The sequence below is a fragment of the Garra rufa genome, chromosome 8, assembly GCF_049309525.1.
Source record: "Garra rufa chromosome 8, GarRuf1.0, whole genome shotgun sequence".
Classification (NCBI taxonomy): domain Eukaryota; kingdom Metazoa; phylum Chordata; class Actinopteri; order Cypriniformes; family Cyprinidae; genus Garra; species Garra rufa.
This window is the reverse complement of record NC_133368.1, coordinates 12,599,058-12,622,862: the sequence shown is the minus strand read 5'-3', so window position 1 is coordinate 12,622,862 and position 23,805 is coordinate 12,599,058. Positions and strand designations below refer to the sequence as shown.

General features: G+C 35.0%; 1 protein-coding gene and 1 long non-coding RNA gene across 2 annotated transcripts in view; one reads left to right on the top strand and one right to left on the bottom strand.

The window, feature by feature from the left end:
* Positions 1-23,461, top strand: part of epha3 (eph receptor A3) — a 110,978-nt gene extending 87,517 nt beyond the window's left edge. Inside the window, exons 12-14 of the mRNA XM_073845013.1 lie at positions 283-476; positions 11,464-11,619; positions 21,023-23,461. Coding sequence (XP_073701114.1) covers positions 283-476; positions 11,464-11,619; positions 21,023-21,128 — 456 coding nt within the window. The 3' untranslated portion in view covers positions 21,129-23,461. The remainder of the gene's footprint in view (positions 1-282; positions 477-11,463; positions 11,620-21,022) is intronic.
* Positions 4,665-9,019, bottom strand: LOC141341153 (uncharacterized). Its single transcript, XR_012356631.1, has 4 exons — positions 8,185-9,019; positions 7,103-7,207; positions 6,096-6,262; positions 4,665-5,824 (listed from the first exon to the last, which is right to left on the bottom strand). It is a non-coding gene; the product is annotated as an uncharacterized lncRNA (long non-coding RNA).
* Positions 23,462-23,805: the final 344 nt, after the last annotated feature.

Here is a 23,805-nt window from a genome sequence, read left to right as displayed (position 1 = left end):
GAACACAAATTGAGCATCCGATGGTGAAAATGTGCTTTTCAGTTCACAGGACAAGAGAAACTCTTATTGTGTAGGCCTTACAGAAAGATAAGTACCAGGGCCATGTGTGGAATTGAGGTACTTACCACAATCAATCGTACTTACAGGTTGTGGTTTGGAGACGCTTGTTAGTCCACATAAAGATTAGAAGCCAGAAAAGATAAAAGCCACTTTGCTAATGTGAGCGCACCTTCACACAGAATGACAGAACTTCAGCTTGACTCTATTTCTCATGTGCCTCAGGTGATAAAAGCAGTGGATGAGGGTTATCGTCTTCCCCCGCCCATGGAATGCCCAGCCACGCTTTACCAGCTGATGCTAGACTGTTGGCAGAAGGACCGAAACAACCGACCGAAATTTGAGCAGATTGTCAGCATCCTGGACAAGCTCATCCGCAACCCCAGCAGCCTCAAAATCACGGCCAGCAGCCCATCCAGGTACGTCACCCAGGAGGACTGGCTCTGGACCGAGCCCTAGTTGCTTGTTCGGATCACAAATTGCCTTCTGCTCCTTCTCTGCCTCATGTCACGTTCAGATCATCTTCTCATGCTCCCTAATGACAGGAAATGCTTCTCTCTTCCTCCTGAACTCTAATTTGTATCTTCCCCTCAGGTCTAGATTGATCACACACTCCTACAGCTGGTCACACACAGTTATGACTGAGATGTACATGAGGTTGTTTTTCTAGACAAAATCTGTTTATTTTCGGAGCCAGTTTGCAGAAACAGTCCTCAGTCAGACAGGCAGTGTTTGCGATAAACATTTGCTGACATCCTGTTTCTCCAGAATCCAGGATGTAGTACTAATGTTATTCAAAGTAGTATACACAAGGTGGTCAAAAGTTAACACCCCCTTCTGGTTAACGGGTTTGGCAAAGCCACTTGATTCAAGTGAAATCTTACTCATGACTCTGTGTACTTTGTGGTAACAGTCTGGGAAAGGTATTTTTTCTCTTCCAGCATGACAGTACCCTTGTGCAAGGCATTTTGAAATCAGTTTCTTGACTGTTCTGCACAAAATCTAGACTTGAACCCTCCTGAACAATGGGATGAATTGAATTGGTGACTGTGTGGCACCAGTATCTCACAGTATCAGTTCCTGACCTCACTCTGTTTATTTGTATGATAAGTATGTATGGGTTTGCTCATCCTGATGTTACTAGACAGCACATTCATCTTTTTGACTTTTCTACAGGGAGTCTGCAGCCCCCGAGGAAGTATGTGCTGGTGCCTTCACAGTGCCTGGAAATTAATATTTAATCTCAAATTAATTTTTGTGGAAAGGGGAAAAAATCTCTGTCCTACTTTATTTTCCTCTGTTGCAATAAGACTCAATTCACAAGGGGGCTCGTCCGGTACGGGTTGCCCCGTGTGGTGTGGACGTAAGTGGTACAACCAGTAGCACTATTATTATGAAGTATGTAACAGTGACTAATGGTTTCTTAAGAAAGTGAAAATGGGTCCCAGGGAGTTAGCATGTAATTTTCCTGATTGGTTTTTAACATGGCCGATTGGGGTCCAACTTCGGGCCCAGGTGATTTATGGCTCTCCGGGCGAGACACACTCTGAGTTTCCGTTGCCGCCACTCTGCAGCCACAGCTGCGTCCAAGCCCTTGCACCTCATTTATCTACATGCCCTGCATACTAATGGGGCGGCACTTCAGCCATTCTCATGGACAGACCCTAGGCCTAAAGGCCAGACCCGGAGAGATGGCGTGCAGATGCTCGGAAGTAAAATGTCGGCACTCTCAGGACGAGAGTAGGTGCGCGATCCCAGAGCCTCCTCACAGCGAGAGACGCATTCTTGTCCGTGACGAAGCCGCCCAGATGTTTCTCTGTGAGGAACATCCTCCCTCCTTTCCCATCCCTAGAGAACTCTAAAAACATGATACTAAGCAGCCTCGGTTATTTAGAGGTCACTACACCAGAGGGTAGAGAGGAAAGCAAAAGAAAAGAGAGGGAACCAGCAGAGAGGCCGAGTGTTTGCCTCTCTTCTTCCTTTCCCTCTGGCCTGTGGTGCTCCTGTCGACTGACGCCTCAGATCTCTGAAGCCAGCAGCTGATGCAGTCAAATGCGGTGTGTATACACCAGAGTTTTAGCTATCACTTCTATACCCAACAACAAAGATTTTTCTCCATGTCAACTGTTTCTTTTTCACTCTGTGAGTTTTGGTAACAATGGAGCTGCACATCACAACAAACAAAAGTGAGCTGGACATCTCTCGTTTTTTGTTCTCTCTGCTTTTTCTTTTCCTTTGTTGACCTTTATAATTATACAAATAACTATACACAATTTTTTTATCCTATTATTATATTGTAAACGCATATAATTTAAGTAGCTCTTTGAGTCTGTTAACTGTTATTGATCTTTTTTTCTGCAGCTAACATGGTAATAAATGTGTCATTTTCATTTTAATGAAAGTACACTAAACAATGGGCCCACTTGTGTGGGTGACAATTATAGCATACATTTATGATATATAAAATAAATCCATTTTAACATGAAATAGCACTGGAAATACAAAAATTTAAAAAAATGCATATCTGCAATGCTTTAATAATAAAACGACTTTCCCCACATTTTGTGGACATAATTGGCTTTGGTAGTCCTTTTTTATTAATTAATGTATTTATTTATTACCTTTTTTATTTACAGTTTTTTTCAATTGTTTACACACAATTTTGAAAACTGGGTTCTTTTTTTCAAAATATAATCACAATTATCCAAACACCACACTCATTTTGCGGAATTCCTAGATTGTTTGCAAAATAACACACTTCTGTCAAAACATACACATTTCAGTCAAAACATATACACATATTTGTGAAAATGCTATTAGTTTTCATTTAACCAACACAGTCATCAATGATCAGACACTATTGCTGACAGTTTCACACTGCTGTGATAAATAAAAAACACATTTGTAAAAAAAAAAAAAAAAACCTAATTTTAGGAAATAGCATGTGCTAGATTTTTGGGCAGACATTGTTATATAAGGGTTCATTTCGATGACAAAACAAAATAGTGACAAACAACATTTTTCATAATTAGTTTGAGATAGAGGGAGAATGTAAGGCCTACTATAAACTTACCAAGCACTGCACAACACTGATGCGGCAGAATGAATATTTCAAGTATTTATTTAAATTCAAGAAATACAGTATTTCTTACCATAATCAGTTACAGTAATCAACCAACAATGAAATCAATGAAACAAATACAATCTGTAGACAAATAAAAATTACTGCATGAAGTACATACAGTTTGACTCTGGAAAAAAAAAGCAACAACTACTGTAACTATTCCTCATCTCTCCGTCTGGCTGGATCAGGCCATAAGATTTCATCCACATCATTTTTGATGAATACAGGTGAACTCACCTGCTGCCTTTTATAGCACTCCTGAGTGCTGCGTTTTCAAATTAGCACATGTGTGCTTCCACACCTTGTGGATGTGTTTATCCAATTCGTTCATTAGTGTGGTCATTGGCAATTCGGGGCTTTGTAATGACAAGGAAGTAACCTTACAATCCTTATCTGTGTCTAAGGTGTTGAAATGTGTGTAGAGTTTTACAAATCACTGTGTGTAATGTTTTGCAAAAAGAGTGAAGCAGACATTGTGTGTAATGTTGTGCAAATCTGTGGCGGTGTTTTGCTCCTTGGAGTAGAATTTTGCAAATTGTGTGGAAATTTTTATTTTAGAGTGTAAACAATCGTAAAAAACTGTAATACAAATTGACAGTTTTTTGTTGTTTGTTTGTGTTGCTTTGTTGTTGTGTTGTGTTTTGTTTTCTTTTGCTTTGTTCTGTTTTGTGTTTTATTTTGTTTTCTTTTTTTGTTTTGTTTTGTGTTTTTATGTTCTGCTTTGTGATTTAGTTTTGTCAAATGATTTTGTTTTTGGTTCGGTATTTGTTGGACCCTTAGGACTAAATGTATTCTTGCTTGTGAAATTATATACAACTTTTCCCACATTTTATGGACATAACTGGCTTTCGTAGTACTTTTTTAAATTAATGTATTTATTTAATACATTTTTTATTTAGTACAATCAGTTTTTGTTTGTTTTGCTTTGTTGTTGTTTTTCTGTTGTTTTTGCAATGTTATTTTTTGTTTGTTTTGTTTTTTGTTTTATGTTGTTTTTGCATTTTGCATTTTTGTTATGTTCTGCTTTGTAATTTAGTTTTGTCAAGTGATTTTTTTGTTTGTTTGTTTTTTGTTTGTTTTGTTTGGTTGGGTTTTTGTTTGCTTGCTGTACCTTTAAGACTAAATATAAACTTGTATGTGAAATTAGATACAAATTTTCCCACATTTTATACACTGTCAGAAAAAATGTGCAAAATTTGTACCTTCAGGGGTACAAAGGCTTGTCACTGGGGCAGTACCCTCAAGGGTACACCCGTTGTACCCTTTCACATGGGTACATATCTGTACCCTTGCAGTATGTACCTTACAAAGGCAAATATGTACCTTTGCTGACTAAATTGTACCATTTAGTGCTATGGTACCATAATGTACTTTTAAAAAAGGTACAAATTTGTCTTTTTTAAGGGTACTGCCCCAGTGACAAGCCTTTTGTACCTTATGGTGGCAAATCTGTACTACATACAACACATTAAAAAGGCCAGGATGCTGTTTATCACATTTATTAAACATTCAAAACATTACATTCTCACATTTTTCACAGGATGAATGTTTTAAACTCTATCACAATGTCATAACAGGATGCATATTGCAAAATTTTACTTAAAAAAATAAATAGAAATTTCATACTCAAAACTGTTCTTATAAAGCAAAACATTTTTTCCAACAGTACACATTTCATTAATTGATTATACCCTAACATTTTATCACAAAATAAGCTCTACCTCAATGTGTTTTAAAAGAATGCAAATATTGAGCAATTCTTTTTTCCAAAAACAATTGTTTATACTATTTCTAACTTTTTTTAAACATTTTATAAAATTGGAAATATCAAGAATATTAAGCTTAATATTAAATTTTTCATAATCAATACATCCCATTAAGTAAATTTTTCTACTGCATTCTACATTTTCTAAAAAATGTTTTAAACATTAAGAATAAAAAACAACCCTTTTCCAACAGTACACATTTCATATTGTAACTTTATATGCGTAAATTCTTTTTATCACAAACCCATTTTTACCAAACGCAGTACTACACTAATACACAGTACTAATTGGAACTTTTTAAACATTCTTGAGGATCACAAACTACTTATTTATCATAAGCAGAGTACACGGCAAGGGCCTGAAAGTCCATCTCTTGCCCTGGTTTTATAACACTTCATTCAAAGTCAACTTTTACTGCGTATGCATGGAACTGTGAATCATACAACACTGGTATTAAAAAAACTTGCCACATTATATATATACACTGTTGACATTTAAAATGTATAGGATTTAAATCACTTTTGAAACACTGAATGTCGAAATCTTCACCCTTGTGTATCAGTATATTTGGCATTTTAACACAGGATATTAATTATTCGGGTGATAGATATTGGAAGGGGCTTGCCACCCACCTCAGTTATCTTTGCTATGGCATGCTGCCAGAAAGTCAGTGAATTCTTCATGTAGGGTGGACAAGCCAAGTTGAAAACAATAGTAAGCACTGAAGGCTGGGCATTGTAGTGATCCTTTCTTCAACTCCTAGTTCCTTGCACAACTCCACACCATCCACTTTGAAAAGTTGTACCCTCTTGGAGAAAGCCATTTTCCAGTCAGTTTCTGCCAACTGTAAGGTTGGGTATGGAGTATCAGCATCACACTGAGAAGAAAAGAAAACATCAAAAATCTATCAGTAAAACAATGCAATGTGCTGTTTTAAATGTTTTAAGACAAATAATGTGAAAATTTTGCCATAAACTACCTTGTAACCAATCAAGGTGTAGAGTTACATTCGAGCAATTTTAAGGCATGAAGATTTTTTTTCACACAAAGAAAAAACATTTAAATATCATTTATAAATATCATTTAAAAAAGCTTAATAGATAATCAATAAATAGATAATCACAAAACCACTATGTTTATGTAAATACCTAGATCTTCTGCAAGCATCTTTTCTCTTGCTTCTTGTAGACTTCGTCCAACGGAGCATTTCTTTGAACAAGCTGAAGCACCTTGGGCACAATACTGGTAAAGCCATCCCTGAAGTGCCGGCTTAAACTGCAGGCGATGAATGCATTCGGTCAGCTTCATCACACAACTGAAAATTTACAAAAAGATAAAGTTAATCATTTAAATTAACTAAAAATACTTCAAAACAATCAAATCAGACATTTTAATATTCTTTCATTGCCATTTCCCTTTAGTAATATACAAATATTTCTAAAATTGAATGCACAAATATTTGTTTACCTGAAGATTTAGAAAATTACAATGTTTCTACAAATTTGTTTTAACTGTAAATTATCATTATAGCATACTGTTTATTTATATCGACATTCAACATTCATTTTAAGCCAATAACTGATTTAGAATCTGTGATATCACTGACCCCTGAGGATGTTCATCTCTCTTATCTTCCCTGGCTCAAATTTGTAATTTTGTTAATATTTTAATTAATTTCAATATTTATTAACATAATGATAAAAGCCAAAATATTAAATGTAATAAATGTATTTTGACTGAGTAAAATCTACTGACTTCAGCAATCTACTACTACTACATTGCTATCGGTGACAGTTTAAAAATGGGAGAATTCCTTGTTTTTGCCCGAAGTTTTCAAGCCGGGAACAGAAAAAGAATTAAAGATACCTTATTAGTCTTTCAAATTTTCTTTCTTATAGCATTAATTCAGCCAAAAAGTTTAGTTTGGTCATTAATTATTCACCTTCATGTCATTCCAAACCAGTAAGACTTCATCTTCGGAACACAATTTAAAATAATTTTGATGAAACTAACTCTAACTCTCCCAACTTTCCTTGTGTGTGCTGACTGGCCACCCTGCTTTTTAAAATATTGGCATCAGGCATTAAAAAAATCAATACGGTTAACCGTTAAACATAGGACAAATATAATACACAAAACTCAGTGTTATACTTACATTTCTGTAGTTGAAGTTTGTTGATAGGCTTCTGCTGGCACTGGTACTAGTGTTACTGTTACCACCTCCATCTTGTGTACAAATTTGTTAAATCCACCTTATTTTCTAAAAGGAAAAAAATGCATAGTCTGTGTGAGCTTGAGGTTTTAACAGCAACAATAAAATCTCTTTTTTTCAATGGACATACATCAGTATAAAAACATTGCTTTAATTTAGAAAAATACAGAATAAGTTAGTACTTATACACTTCCAGAAAAAGGTACAATACTGTCACTGGAACAGTACCCTAAGGTACAAAAGCTAAAAGGTACCAAAATGTACACTTAACGAACTAACAGAGAACTATACTTTTTTTAACTGAGAGTGTATTATTAAAAGCCAAATTATTTAAATTTGCATCTCACAGACTAGAAACGTATTTCTCGAGTTTTGATAAATAATGGTAACGTTAACTTAAACCAATTTTACTTGCTGTCCTTGGAAGGGCTCGATACCGACGCCTCAATACGACAACAAATAATTAGGACTCTCCTGGATTTACGTTTATAACGTTAGTTAAATATGTACCAAACAAAACTGATATAAATCAACATGGATAATAATCGTAAGGTAACGTTATATAATTCCAGAAAGACTAGGAGAGGCGTTAAAATAAAAGGCGTTCGCTCGTGTCCGGAAGGAAACACGGGTAAGTTAACGTTAACGTAACGTTAAGATTAGAGTAGTAAGAACATTTTGGTAAACTGAATTTATTAATCTATGGTACACAAACGCGATAGACCTGAGCTGTTTCTATGGCCGTTTCACCGCTGTTTTGTCAGCGTCTCATGCCATCTCTAGGTGGAGTATGAGTTAAGCGAAAAATTATATCTTAATTTCCGGCTAAATGATAAAAAATTATTGTAATAATAACAATAAGCTTAAAATGTAATGGCAATGCGTTGGTTTTGTCAGGTCAGTTTTCGAAGAAAGGTTTTCCTCACGCATCAGATAACGTTAGGCCTGGCTACAGACGCAATGTCAAGTTAACAAAAATCGAAAGGGAACCAACAGATTTTCACAGTACTTAAAATTAAACTTACCTCTAAATTTCTGTGCTTCGTCTTCAGTGACATGTATTCCAGGCAGCTTCTTTCAGTTTTTGAATAAGATCCTCCGTGTCTCCGTCGACAGCGTCAGAAATGAATTGAATGATGTCCTGAATAATAACCGGCGTCACGCACAATCTCATTTTCAAAATGCACAGCGCGGGCTACAATCCCATTGGACGACACGAAAAGGCTGGCTTCGAAAATATGTATTTGAACTGAGGCAAAGTAGTACACCATATATAATGTTTAATAAACGTTAAATAGTTTTGTATACTACACTGTGCTTTTGCTAATTACTATTAGTATGTGTATTTGTTTAACTCTGCATTAAAAACAAAACTTAAAACAGCTCTTATATCAGTTTAAAATTACAATTAAAAATGCAGACCTACTTTAATACAAATGCTTTACGTTTAAAAGTTATTATCTTGATGTTCTGCATAAACACTAAAATGTAATTTGCGTGTGTACTGTTCAGAACTGGTCAGAAAGATAAAGGCTCTTGAACATATTTGGTTATTTTGTGCATCTCTTCCAAATAACTAACAACTCATGAAAATGATTATCTTGCTATGTTTAATTTTGGGTGACTATTTCATACACTTTGGCTTACTTCTTTGGTCACACAAGTGATTGTACCTTTCTTTGGGGATTAAATGGTACAAACGTGGACCCTCTGGCAGTTGGAAACATATCTGTACCTTTTTTACCCCTAAATGGTACATATGAGTACTCTAAGGTGCAACTATGAACCATCGAGGGTACAACTTCACCATTTGTACCCTAAGTGTCACAAATGGACCCCAACCGTACCCTTTTTTCTGACAGTGTAGACATAATTGGCTTTGATAGCCCTTTTTGTTAAGGTATTTATTTAAAACATTTTTTTTATTTAGTACAATCCGTTTTTTGTTTGTTTTGCTTTGTTGTTGTTTTTTTGTTTTATGTTGTTTTTGCATTTTGCATTTTTGTTATGTTCTGCTTTGTAATTTAGTTTTGTCAAGTAATTTTGTTGTTGTTGTTGTTGTTTGTTTATTTTTTTGTTTGGTTGGGTTTTTGTTTGGTACTTTCTGTACCTTTAAGACCAAATGTAAACTTGCATGTGAAATTAGATACAAATTTTCCCACATTTTGTAGACATAATTGGCTTTGATAGCTTTTATTTTCTTTTGCTTTGTGTGTTATTTTGTTTTGTTTTTGTATTTTTGTTCTGTTCTGCTTTGTCATTTTGTTTTTTGAGTGTTTTGTTATTTTGTTTGTTTGTTTTGGTACTTGCTGTACCTTTAAGACTAAATATAAACTTGCATGTGAAATTAGATTAGACTTTTCCCACATTTTGTGGACATAATTGGTTTATAGTACTTTTTATTAAGGTTTTTTTTTTTTAATTAGAAAATTTTAAATATATATTTTTAAAAGTTGTATTTTTTTATTTAGCACAATTAGTTTTTTGTTTGTTTTGCTTTGTTGTTGTTTTCTGTTTGTTTTGTTTTGTTTTCTTTTGCTTTGTGGGTTTTACATTTTTTTATGTGTTGCTTTATAATTTAGTTTTGTTGAGTGTTTTTTTGTTTTTTTGTTTGTTTGTTTGTTTGTTTGTTTGTTTGTTTGTTTGTTTGTTTGTTTGTTTGTTTGTTTGTTTGTTTGTTTGTTTGTTTGGTTGGTTTTTGTTTGGTACTTGTTGTACCTTTAAGGCCAAACATAAACTTGCATGTGAAATTAGATGCAACTTTTCCCACATTTTGTGGACATAATAGACTTTTAATTAAACTGAGTTTTTGGTAATTATGGTACCTTTAAGACTAAATGTAAACTTGTGTGTGAAATTAGATACAGAATTGCTGTGCATAAATGTTTGATGTTAAATCCAGCGTAATCTTTGCTGTCCCACTCTTGAATAAGTCATTTTTTCAAAGCTGCATCATATTGAGAAAGCTTCCCGAAACAACTGGCATATAAATGTGCTACTCAAACTGTGAAGGTCAGAATAAAATGATCAAAGACATTGTTAAAAATAAACTTCAACCGCTCTTTCCTGACATTAGGAAAGGATTTCTAAAGATCCTGAGTGCATCGGTGCAGTACTTGCAGACAGCTCAATTCAATGAGCTGTGTCAGCACTTACTGATCCTCTTTGCCAAGTAACTTGGATCCATTCAGCATTCTTTTCCAGTCAACTCAGCGTACATTATTCTTTTATTTTCATCACACAGTAATGGAACACTGGGAACATGTGGATCTGAGTGGACTTCCTGTCTTAAATTTGTTTATTTACATGAATATAAATAGCAGTCCCCAAAGGGATTGTAATCCCATTTCCGTATGTTCCCCTGCTTCTAATCAGGTGCTATTGGACCTGAATCGGACATAATCACTTATATAACATAAATGTTTTATCTGGCATGCCAAGAAATTGTTTGTCAGAAAGTACAGAGGCTTGAAATCAGAAAGTACAGAGACTTCTGAATATCAGTAGCTTCAAAAACTACCTAAATATCTTGCTATAATATATAGCTATGATTTATGAAGTATTAGGATGAATTTTAAACTGGCTATTTTTCAAGAGTCACATGTAAATAAAATTTTCAATGCAATACATTTTATTTTAATAATTCAGGTTTTGTTTTTTATAAATTTTTCATATTTTTAGAGGACATCCAGATGTGACTACATTATAAAAGTCCATATTTGCCCATAAAAGGGTTACATATGAATATTCCCATACTGTATCTATCAGTAACATGTTACAAATTTGTTCATACTGTATTTTTGCATAGGTTCATAAAGGCTTTTGTTAATGAGTTAGCCTTTTACCCAATAAACAATGGAAACTAGTATTGGAATGTGAACAATGGGAAGTCATCAGAAACAGAGATGTCTGTGTATTCGAATAAACATTCCTAAATGTATTGCTTTCTTCCTGGGGAATGCTTGCCATAACACAGATGGAGAGAATCAGTCCCACTTCTCTGCAGGTATTTCCGTATGGAGACCTTGAAGGCAAGCTTGCATATCGGGTTTGAAGGCCTTTGTGTTTAGCCTTTGCTTGCACTTTTATAAGCTTGTTTTCACCATGAATGACATTTGTCAAACGTGATGGGAATTGCAGACGACCACAGCTTCAGTGTTGTGTTTTTTCAGCGTCAGCTAGTTAGGGGAACAGTCACGGGGTGTGTTCCCATAAAAACCTGTTGTGTATTAGTTCTACTTGTGCTTCACTTCAGTTGGGCTTCACAAACAAATACTTTAATACTTTTTTTGATTTCTTCCCAGACCGCTGAATCTGCTTCTGGACAGGACCAGCACAGACATCACTTCCTTTCACACAATGGGTGATTGGCTGGAGAGCGCCAGGACGTTGCCCTGTAAAGATGCTTTCAGTGGGGTCAGCTACAGCTCCTGTGATACACTGGCCAAAACCTCAGCGGAGTAAGAGACCTTCACTACACTACCTTATTTTTTCATTTTTTTGTATTATAAAACTAAAATCTACACTAACGGTCAAAAGTTTGGAATATATATGTATATATTTTTATGTTTTCAAATGAAGTCTCTTATATAGAAGCCCCTTTCCGCCACTGAGTAAACAAATAAAAGGTTATTGCGACTTTTTATCTCACAAATCTGACTGTTTTCTTTGAATTGCATGATGCAAAATCACAATTCAGAATTTTTTCCCCAAATTGTGAGATATAAACTTGCAATTGCAAGTTATAAAGTCAGAATTGTGAGATAAAAACTCACAATTCTTACTTTTTTTCTCTTAAGTGCGAGTTTGTATCATACAATTTAGACTTTTTTCTCACAATTGTGAGTTTATATAAAAACTCACAATCCTGTATATTTTTCTCGCAAATGCGAGTTTGTATCATGCAATTCAGACCTTTTTTTCACAATTGTGAGTTTATAGCTCACAATTCTGATTTGTATTATTGCAATTCAAAAACCTTTTCTCTAAATTGTGAGATATAAACTTGCAATTGCGAGTTATAAGGTCACATTTGTAGGATATAAACTCACAATTCTGACTTTTTTCTCAGAATTGGGATATAAACTTGCAATTGCAAGTTATAAAGTCAGAATTACGAGATAAAAACTCACAAATTCTGACTTTTTTTCTCTTAAGTGCGAGTTTGTATCATGCAATTTAGACTTTTTTCTCACAATTGTGAGTTTATATCTCACAATTCAGATTTTTTTAACGCAATTCTGTCTTTTCTCAGAATTTTCATATAAACTCAGATATAAAGTCAGAATTGCGAGATAAAAATGTACAATTTCTGACAATTTCTGACTTTTTCTCGCAAATGCCAGTTTGTATCATGCAATTCAGACTTTTTTCTCACAGTTGTGAGTTTATATCTCGCAATTCTGATTTTTATTATTGCAATTCTGACCTTTTCTCCAAATTGTGAGATATAAACTTGCAATTGCGAGTTATAAGGTCACATTTGTAGGATATAAACTCACAATTCTGACTTTTTTTCTCAGAATTGTGATATAAACTTGCAATTGCGAGTTTTAAAGTCAGAATTGTGAGATAAAAACTCACAATTCTGACTTTTTTCTCACAAAAGCGAGTTTGTATCATGCAATTCAGACTTTTTTCTTGCAATTGTGAGTTTATATCTCGCAATTCCGATTTTTATTCGCAATTTTGACTTTTTTTCTCAGAATTGTGAGATATAAACTCGCAATTGCGAGTTATAAAGTTTTTAAAATTTTGAGGGGAAAAAAGATTTGTTTTTCGTAGAGTTGCAAATTTACATCTCACAATTCTGACTTAAATCACAATTGTGTTATAAAGTCAGAATTTCAAGATATAAACTCACAATTCTGAAAAAAAGTCAGAATTGTGAGTTTATTTCTCAGAATTGTGACTTTATTTCATATTTCGAGTTATATCACACAATTCTGAGGAAAAAGTCAGAATTGCAAAATGTAAAAGGGGGAAAAATGGGAAAAAGTCAGAATTGTGAGATAAAAAGTCGCAATTATTCAGTGTATTTTTATTCAGTGGCGGAAATGGTCTTCCATACTCTTACTTCCACTAATGCTGCATTTACTTGATTAAAAATACAGTTAAAACTGTAATATTGTCAGATATTACAATTAAAAATAACTGTTTTCTAAAGTAATATATTTTAAAATGTAATTTATTCCTGTGATGCAAAGCTGAATTTTCAGCATCATTACTCTAGTCTTCAGTGTCACATGATCCTTCAGAAATCATTCTAATATGATGATTTGCTGCTCAAAATAATTGCTCATTATTATCAATGTTGAAACAGCTTTTGCTGCTTAATATTTTTTTGTGAAAATGATCTATTTTTTCAGAATCCTTTCATGAGCAAAAAGTTCAAAAGAACAGCATTTATTTGAAACAGAAATATTTTGTTACATCAATTTAATGCATCCTTGCTGAATAAAATAATTTATTTTCAATTAATTGCATCACATTTTAAATTGTAATAATATTTCACAATATTACAGTTTTTACTGTATTTTTTTTTTTTAAATGCATCTTAATTATTCCAAACTTTTGAATGGTAGTGTATTTGTCTGAACAACTTTAAGGACAAACACACTTTTGTTTATACTGTACATATATCATCAGTTTGGCAAACCGTTAAACATGATTTTCTCATTTGCTTATTGTTCAAACCTAAATGATTTTCTTTCTTCCGTGAAACACAAAAGGGATTTTTTAGCATCAGTTCTGAATCACTTTATTTGGTTTGAGAGGCTAAAAGAAAGGAGTTGTCTCTTTTTTTGGTCATTCTTCTATTATTAGTGTAGATTTCCTATGCTGAAGGGTTGAATTCTGTACTTACGATATAATTTAGGATTGTTGGCATAAAACAGGTTAAAACCGATGTTGAAGACGATGACAAATTTATTTACAGATCAGTTTCCAGTAAATGAATCCCAGCTTTTGTTAATCCTTTAAAGGTGGCCATTACATTTGTTATTAATCTCCAGTGACAGTGCTTTAGTAATGTTTTCTTCTATTGTAATCTAATAAATGGAAAAAGAAAAAACTCTCACCAAAAATGAAAGTGCTGTCCTCCTATAATCCCCAGGCTTGGAAGCGATCTAAAGGGTTGAGTTGGACACATTACCCCGAGTCAAACAAATTTCTAATAATACAGACCCTATTCGGCTCCACACTGTGGATCTGCATTTATGGGAAATGCTTTGTAGATGCTGATTAGGAACCTTGCCGTGCCTGGTTAGCGTCTCCTGAGACCACTTTTCGATTCAAATGACGAGGTATTTGACAATGTAAATAATTTGACATCATAACTTCAAAATGATCAAAGGGCCGGCCCGGGAACAGTGGCAGTGCTGTACTGCATGTTACTCTCAGGACTAAACATCTAAACACTCAGCAGTCTGTAATTAGGGTTGCTTGTGGTTATATTTTGTTCAGATGTCAGCGTAAATAATCACATGCAAATAGCGGCCCTCATGCATGACCCAGATTGGGTTATTTAACATGCAGAGCAGTGTTTGGCCTTCTGTAGTGAGTGGACACCACTGCTAAAACTGCTGAAAAGACCATGTTCACCATATTACAGTGTGTCACAAAAGTGAGTACACCCCTCACATTTAAGCAACCATTTTAGTATATCTTCTAAAGGGAGAATACTATAGAAATAGACTTGGATATATTTTAGAGTAGTCAATGTGCAGCTTGTAGTCAATGTGCAGCTTGCCAGTATAGATTAATTGTCCCCTGAAAATTACTCAACATACAGCCATTATTGTCAAAATAGCCGGCAACAAAAGTGAGTACACCTTAAGCGAACTTGTCCAAAGTGTCAATATATTGTGTTAGCACTATAGTTATCTGACATTGCCTTAATCATCCTGGGCATGGACTTGACCAGAGCTATGGTTCCAGTAATTCATGCTCTTGGACAGGTTGTCTTCAGCAAACTGTTTGAGCCAGCTTCAGAAGAGACTTCCTTCTGGGACGATGCCCATGCAAACCGACTTGTTGCAGTTGCCTTCTACTTTTGCAACCTTGCAATGCTGGCAGCACTCATGCATCTGTTTTTTTGAAGCCAGGTTCTGCACCTGATGCACAGAACGAGTGCTCTACTTCGTTGATCGACCCTTGCAAGGGCTTTTCCGAATGGCACCCATCTTGGAAAACCTCTGTATGACCCTGACCACTGTAGTGTAACTCACTTTCAGGGTGTTACTGAACCTCTAATAGTCTTGGCCATCTTTGTGGAGAGCAACAATTCTAATTCTCAAATCCTCTGAGAGTTCTTTGCCATGAGATGCCATGTTGAACATCCAGTGGTCAGTATGAGAGAAATTGTACTTAAAGCATCTAAATTGAACTGCTCTAATTCAAGATACACAACTTTGTATGGTCCTGTCAAGCAGACAAAAACATAAACATGATGCTGCACATTGACTGCTCTAAGATATATCCAAGTTTAATTTCTATAGCATTGTCCCTTGAGAAGATATACTAAAACGGTTGCTGAAATGTAAGGGATGTACTCATTTTTGTGGCATACTGTATGTTGGGTTTTGGATAATGTTTAACCACAGTTACTTTTACTGCCTTAACATGCTCTCACAAGATCAATCAGCTTCACTAAGTTTCGCTGGTGAACAGCAACCATCAACTAACCAGCCAAAGCAAACGCACACCAGAATAAACCACTACTAACCAGACTAAAACCAGCACCAAATTAGTCCTAGACAGCATGATGTATATCAGCATTCAACAACATAAACAAGCACCAAAGTAAAACACACCAACATTAACCACCACCAATCAGTACTAAACACTGACAAGTCAACACTAACAAACATAAAAACCACAACATGAACCAGCATGTTAATTTATAATGGTCTTTTCAGCAGTACTGCACCAATTTGAGAGCCCTAGGCAAATCATTGGTCATAAAGATTGACATCTGCACCCCAAAAATTGCTTCATAAAATTGTTCAAACTTAAATAAGCCAAGTAAGCTATTGCCATTTAGTAGCTCTACCAGGAATATGAAGAATCGCAAGAGAGAGATCAGTACTGATGATTCAATCACTCATCACTGTACCTTCATCGCGTGCCTCTGTTTTTTTGGAGTTGATGAGGCTAGAGTAAGTTTACCAGATGTTTGGATTCTTATTGCAATTTCATGGTAAATTATGCAGAACGTCAGGCTCTTTAATCTATCATTGAAGGTTTTACCTTATTTAGCACGAGTCGCATTAGATTGTAGACAAATCTGAATTTATACGGCAGGCAGCGTGCAATAGTTACACCTTCTTGTGCATTTTTGAGTTATTTCTGGAGAAACAACACATTTTGTTTGATAAATGGTTGTTCATAGAACTCAAATTACACATTTTTGTCATATTATATAGTAAATAAATTGTCACTTAAAACAGCTGCACTGAGGGATCCTTTACACACACACACACAAAAAGATTTTTTCAAGTGCGCTATTAGAATACTTTTAGAAATCAACTAAAAGTGTATACTTTTACTCTACTTTTATGCACTTATCAGATACACACATTTATACTTAAAGGAACAGTTCATCGTAAGATCTTTGTTAGTCTTCAGAACACAAATTAAGATATTTATTGATTAAAAATATCGACTTTATTCAACAATTCTTTTCTTCCAAGTCATGTCCTCCGCCATTATCCAGAGTACCACGATCATTACAGTCATTATTTTTGAATAAAATCTTGATTTGTGTTCTAAAGATGAACGAAGGTCTTACGAGTTTGGAACAACATGAGGGTGAGTGATTGATGATAGAATTTTCATTTTTGGGTGAACTATTCCTTTAAGTTTACTTGGTTTATACTGACAAGTCAAAGTATATTTGACCTATACTTGTGACTAATCTTTATAATTTAGCATTCTATGTATGCGTGGCTTGTAGTTGAGTTTACTCTTTTCATAGATTGACCTATTAAATATTTTTTTTCCACACACATTGGCTTCTTTTAGGTACTCCAGCATATGTTTTACATTCTGATGAACGTACATGTTCAAGTTTATAATAACAAGTAAGCTTTGAGGTTTTATTTATTTATTTATTTATTTATTTATTTATTTATGTATTTGTACTCAGTGTTATTAACCCACACAGAAGCAGATTGACATTTGGCTAATTTTATTAAAAATTCGTGTACAGTATGAGCAAACTATGATATTTAGGTCACTGAAAGAAAACTTACAAGTATACTTATACTTATATAGAAATAGTTTTTTAGGAAAACATTTCAGGATTTTTCTCTGCCATTTAAAAGCAGCTTCAAACAATCCTAAATGCGGTTGTAAATGATCCCAGCCAAGGAAGAAGGGTCTTATCTAGCGAAACGATTGGTTGTTTTGTTTTTTTAATTACAATTTATATACTTTTTAACCTCAAATGCTCATCTTGTCTTGCTCTGTCTGAACTCTGTTTTTTCCTGTTTAAGACGGTTAGGGTATGTCGAAAAACTCCAATCTCATTTTCTCCCTCAACTTCAAAATCTTCCTACATCGCTGTTTCACCTTTTTTGTTAAGGGTGTTTGATCTTCTTTGCATCTTCCCTTTGCAAAGACTGGGTCGGTACTTCTGCAGCGATGTAGAATGATTTTGAAATGATTTTTGAAGTTGAGGGAGAAAATAAGTTGGGAGTTTTCCGACATACCCTGACTGTCTTGAACCTGGAAAAAAAAAACAGGTAAAAATAGGTAAGGCGGAGCAAGACAAGACGAGCATTTGAGGTTAAAAAGTATATAAATTGTCAGACCTCGGCTGGGATTGTTTACAACTACATTTGGGATCGTTTGAAGCTGCATTTAAACTAGATTTTGGAAGTCCAAACTCGGGGCACCATAGAAGTACTTGAACTTTACTTTAAGTATACTTAATAAAATAAACTTGAAGTACACTTCTTTTTGGTAAGGGTCCATACAAAGCTATTCGTTTTTCGTGCCTTTCCGAACACGAATTCACTATTCGGAAACATGAAGTATATTACTACATAAAGTATATTTGGAAAAAACTGGAACTTAAATTTACTAAAATGAACTTTAAGTATACTTTTTTTGTAAATGAAAATGATTTGCACGTCTGTTTAAGATGTCTTACAGCTGTTATGGTATAGCAGTTACTTTTTGATTTCAGCTGTTTGCAATCACAATGTATCCCAGCATTTTAATTAGCGTTACAGACAACATGCCTCTCTAGGGAATCACAGAATTTAAATCTGCTTTATTGAAGCTTGAATTTGACTCTGTGGGGTAGATCAAACGCCACAGAAATGTTGCAGGCCTTGTCTTGATTGACATTGTGAGCATTTGTTTGGCTGATGTCAGTGCATTAGCAGTGCGTTGATGAACAGCCTGTGTGTCAGTCAATCTAAAGCTGTATTCTGCCCATAGAATCTGTCTGGCTGAAGTCAGACCAGCAGCCACGTGCCCTGAGTGGGAGCCGTCCATGGGAATTACAACACTTTAAAGCTTATAGACTGGATGGTGGGTTCTGATCGTAGCTTTTCTATTGCCGGCTGCTCCCTCGAGCTCTTGCTTGCGCTCATGTCCACTTCAGGACTAAATCGCTGCTGCATCGTCTAGAAGTGTTTCTAACAGAAGTCGTGCCTGAGGTGTGCATAGCCTAACCTAGATTGTAACTTGAGTTTGCTTGCACTAATATGCTATAAATGATGTTCACTGCACAGCTTTGCATCCCTTGATCTGACAATACTAAGGAAAATGATTTTTGTTGTTGTTGTTGTTGTTGTTTTTGCAAAAGCTCCTGTACTTGAGCTATACTGGAAAGTGATTGGTTTGCCATGTTTTTGCAATGTATAGTCGGCTCTAATGGAGAAAAACGTGACTCGATATACGTTTTTGCGAAACCTACAATAAGCTGTAAATTGCTGCAGTTTCCAGATGAAATGTCAATTGAGTTGAATATTATTTTATACAGATGAGGCTTTAATAAAGCTAAAAAAAAGTCAAGAATGTCATTAAATAATATTATACTGATTTTAAATACCGTATACTGTATACAGTAGGAATACACTTTTTTCTTAAGACTAATTAAATATAATTAGAGACCTAAAATTCAACCAGATTACAGACCACTACAGTACATTTTTCAGTGCATTTAACCAGTAATAATGCATACAGGCCATTCTGTCTAATTTCCACTGGCCTGGCACAAATACTATAAACTGTTAATTTGACCAAAAAAAAAAAAATGGAAAAAAAAATATTATATATATATGTGTGTGTGTGTGTGTGTGTGTGTGTGTGTGTGTGTGTGTGTGTGTGTGTGTGTGTGTGTGTGTGTGTGTGTGTGTGTGTGTGTGTGTGTGTGTGTGTGTATTTTCTTGATTTTAACACACTTAAAATGAGTTTAATAAGATTTTTTTAATAAATTAATACATATTTCTCTATTATTTTGTTTATATTAAATTGAAAGTGTCAGTAAAAGACATTTATAACATTACAGAAGTTTCTGTTTCAAATAAATGCCATTCTTTTGACCTTTCTATTCATCAAAGAACATTTTAAAAAAGTGTAAAGTTTCCATAAAAATCTTAATCAGCACAACTGTTTTTAACATTAACTTTTATTTAATAATTAAAGTTTCTTGAGCGGAAAATCATCATATTAGAATGATTTCTGAAGGATCATGTGACACTGAAGACTGGAGTAATGATGCTAAAAATTCAGTTTTGCATCACAGAAATAAATTACATTTTACAATATATTCAAATAGAAAACAGTTATTTTAAATTGTAACCAAATGTGAATGATAATGTATATTCTAAGTCATCTGAACCCTAGTAAAGAAGTAATAGATTTAAAATGCATTTATTTTATACTAAGTATAGTTCAAGTCTATTAACGTATTTACTGACATATAGCTTGAGATTTACTGATATAAAAATAAAAAGTTGTAATTAAACTTTATTTAGAGTACTACTTGTGCACATTGCACATTTCTTAATATTAAGCCTAAAATATGTTTTGATGTCACTATTGATGAGGATTGTGTGATTTTTTTTAAAATAATATCAGTCTTTAAGTATACTTGCAATAGTTCCACTTTAGCACAATCAAAAATACTTAATCGTATCTTTAATTGAACTTCAACACTACTTCCACACAATTAAATTGCAAGTTTAAAAGTACAAAATTAGTTGTTCCAATTTAGCAGACCAGTTTAGTATACTTCCCATCATAACCTTAAACAGTAAACAGCTTTTTAGCTTTTCAATGTTGCTCATTTCACCTGTGAACTGCAGTGACAGTACTTGTAGCGACGCATTTTACGCTGTGCAAAAACGCATGTAGAGTCACGCTTTTCCTATGAGACCGAGTCGGATATGCGCACACGGGATGAACTCATCCATATGGTAAGTCTGGAGAGTCTATTCACGATTGTAAATAATGCAAGCTTCTGTCAGCTGTTGCATGGATCTCATTAAATGAAAAATGTCATTCTTTTTCCCTGCGGGGAAACCCTGACAGCGCTGTTCCTTTCAAATTACAGTAGAAATAACCAAGTCAGAAAATGAAGCAGCTACTCCAATTTCTCATCACAGGAAGCTGTAAATCAGCTCAGTTTTTAAGTTATAACACAAAGTCTGTCACGAGTCCAGCACCTCCGCTTATTGTATGCGTATGGCAGCATGGTGTCCTCCTGGAATACTTCATCCTACATGACTGACACATGCGGTCTGCGGCAGAGCGCCGCTGCGGGCTTGTCATTAATGTCACCGTATGTCAAAGCGTGAGAGCTATATTACCCATCCTCACTGTCTCTCTCTGCTCTCTTACACGCAGGGACTTCAAGAAAGTCGGTGTGACGATTGTTGGACCTCAGAAGAAGATCGTGAGCAGCCTAACAACACTTGAAACACACTCAAAGAACGGTCCAGTTCCGGTGTAAAATTAAAAACGAGAGACGGAAATGAAACTTTTATGAGATTGATGCTGCTTTGGCTTTAAACAGACAGGAAATAGTTATTAAATGAAAAGTGGAAGTGGAACTACAATTCTTGAACACATGTGCGAAGCAGAACAACCTTCCGGGAGAAAGGAAAGATCACGTCTTCCTGGGCACAAGGTGCAAAGACGATGAGCGCGTCTCCCAGTGATTGACGTGTTGCCTTATCGGCGAAAGAGGAGGACTAGGAGTCTATGGTCACTCTGCATGGCTCCTCCTAGAGGACGGAAGCCGGTCCGATCGGAACGGATTTAACAAAGAGCTCTTCATGTGTGGCGGGGGAGCATTAAAAAGCCTTCAGGAAAAACTTTGCAAAAGCATCCGTCTTCCTTTTGGAAGGTAGCACTTCAGAGAGGCAATAGCTTGCGCCCCAGAGTTTCGGGCCACTTGTAGAAAAGCCCCCTTTAATTCTTCTGAAGAACGGCAGGAGAAGTACAGCTGGTTACTGTTAGAGCAATCCGGTGATGCTTGTTAGGATCTGACACGTTTGGCTATATATTTGATAATAAACCGTTAATCTGCAAGTGCAGAGAGCCATTCTTCAGAATCAGGGATGGAGTTGAGGAGTCCTTGGGTAAACTTGCCATTTTAAAGATTTATTTGATGTAGCCCATGACATATGTTTGTTTGTACCACTGTGTTCAGATAATATATGAATTCATTATCAAATAAAAAACAGTATAATATAAAGAAAAGAAACTGTTTACTAGAATCAGCAACAGTCTGTAAATCATAACGCATCACATGAGAAAACCCGACAGACTAGAGTCCTGATGTGTTTTTGTAGGCCAACCCAGAACTCAAAAAGCTTTTCCATTGGTTTTTGGATTATTGCAGAAAATAGGCATGTTTTGTTCATCTATGTTCTTCAACAGTCGCCAGAAATAATCTCTCTGAAGCTTTCTCTGAAAGTTTGAATAAAAGTAATTTGCAAGAGCGGCATTATAAACACAACAAGGCTGTAAGCCAGCCAAATAAAAGCTTAAACCCCAGGTATTAGGACTTGCATGACTTTAATATAACATAAATTATGTCTCTTACTGAAATATTTAGTAGAAAATCCATGAAAGATTTACATTATTTTAAAAATCGACGTCATTTTGTACATATTTTGGACTATTTTAATGATGTAAAATGGTTGTACTCGGAAAGCTACTGGCGCTACCTCACTGTAAAAAGTTTTTACCAGTTTCAACTTAAAAACGTAAGTTTAGCAGCTGCCTTAAAATTTTAAGTTAAATCAACTTAAGTCGTTTCAACTCACAAGTTAAACCAACTCATTTTTATTGTAATAAGTTAAAATGACTTGTAGTTTTAAGCTGATTTAACTTAAAAATTTAAGTCAGCTGCTGAACTTAGGTTTATAAGTTGAATCTGGTGAAAACTTTTTACAGTGCTGTTGCTATTTTTACAGCAACTCTGAATACACAACTTGGAAAATAAAATACTGATACAATGCCGCATTGTGCGGCTTTCGGTTGTAATTTTCAGTCGAAGGGCAACAAGAGAAGCAATGTAAGTCTTCACTGCTTTCCTAGCAATAAGAAGAGGATAAAAGAATGGGAAGATGCCTGTGGACGAATAAAACGTCCTAAAGACCTGCGTCTTTGTTCTCTCCACTTTAGTTCTGATGCCTTTGGGGCTTTTAGTAGACCACAGCTACTGAAAGAGCTTACAAAAGGCAGAGACAAGAAATGCTAGATGCCATCCTGCCAGGATGTAAACATGTCGATGCTTGTCATGACACCGCAGCCACTGAAGGAGTTTCTCAGCACAGATTTCACTCAAAATCCGGGGGTGTTTAGACTCCTTGTGGAGAAAATCGATGATACGGCATTTAGTTTAAACCTACACTTATAAAAAATATTGTTTTTTTTAAAAAACGAAAATCTTTCATGGGTTTTCTACTATATATTTCAGTAAGAGACATCATTTTACATTATATTGAGCCATACAAGTCTTAAAACCCAGGGTTCCTTTAATAAAAGAAAACACACACACAAGGGTTTATTACTGATATATTTTATTATGTAGAATAAAACATGAAAATATCTTGTGCTTGTTTTAGATTTCAGGCATTTATCCATTAGCTCATGTAAAAAATCAATTGACAATGGAACCAGAAGTGCTAAAATGCAAACTTTTTACTGGTTTTGGCCTACAAATATATGTCATCTCTGCAACACTCTACGCCAATGTGATTTTCTGAGATATCGCAGATATGATGTATGTGAGGTACATGGGCTATGTTCGAAATAAAATACTGGCTTACTACATTTTGCAACAACATTTCAAATAATTGTTGTCACTTGATCTTATCTTGGTTAATTCAGCAACATCCAGTTATCGTTTTAAAAATAAATCTGGTAACTTTGAATTTTCAATCCAATTATGTCTAAAATTCATACTGAAATCATGACTCGCTCCACCTCAAGAAACACCTCCTTTCGTTTTTCTCCACAAATCCTCTCCATTCCATTCACCTGATTACATTCTGGCAATACCTACATTTCCCGATCCAAATCAGTTCCCGATTGATTAAACAAAGTCCCACCCTCCCTTTTTTCTTATTGAATATTCTGGAAATCTGATTAAGTCATGATTGTCGGTTCACGTTGAG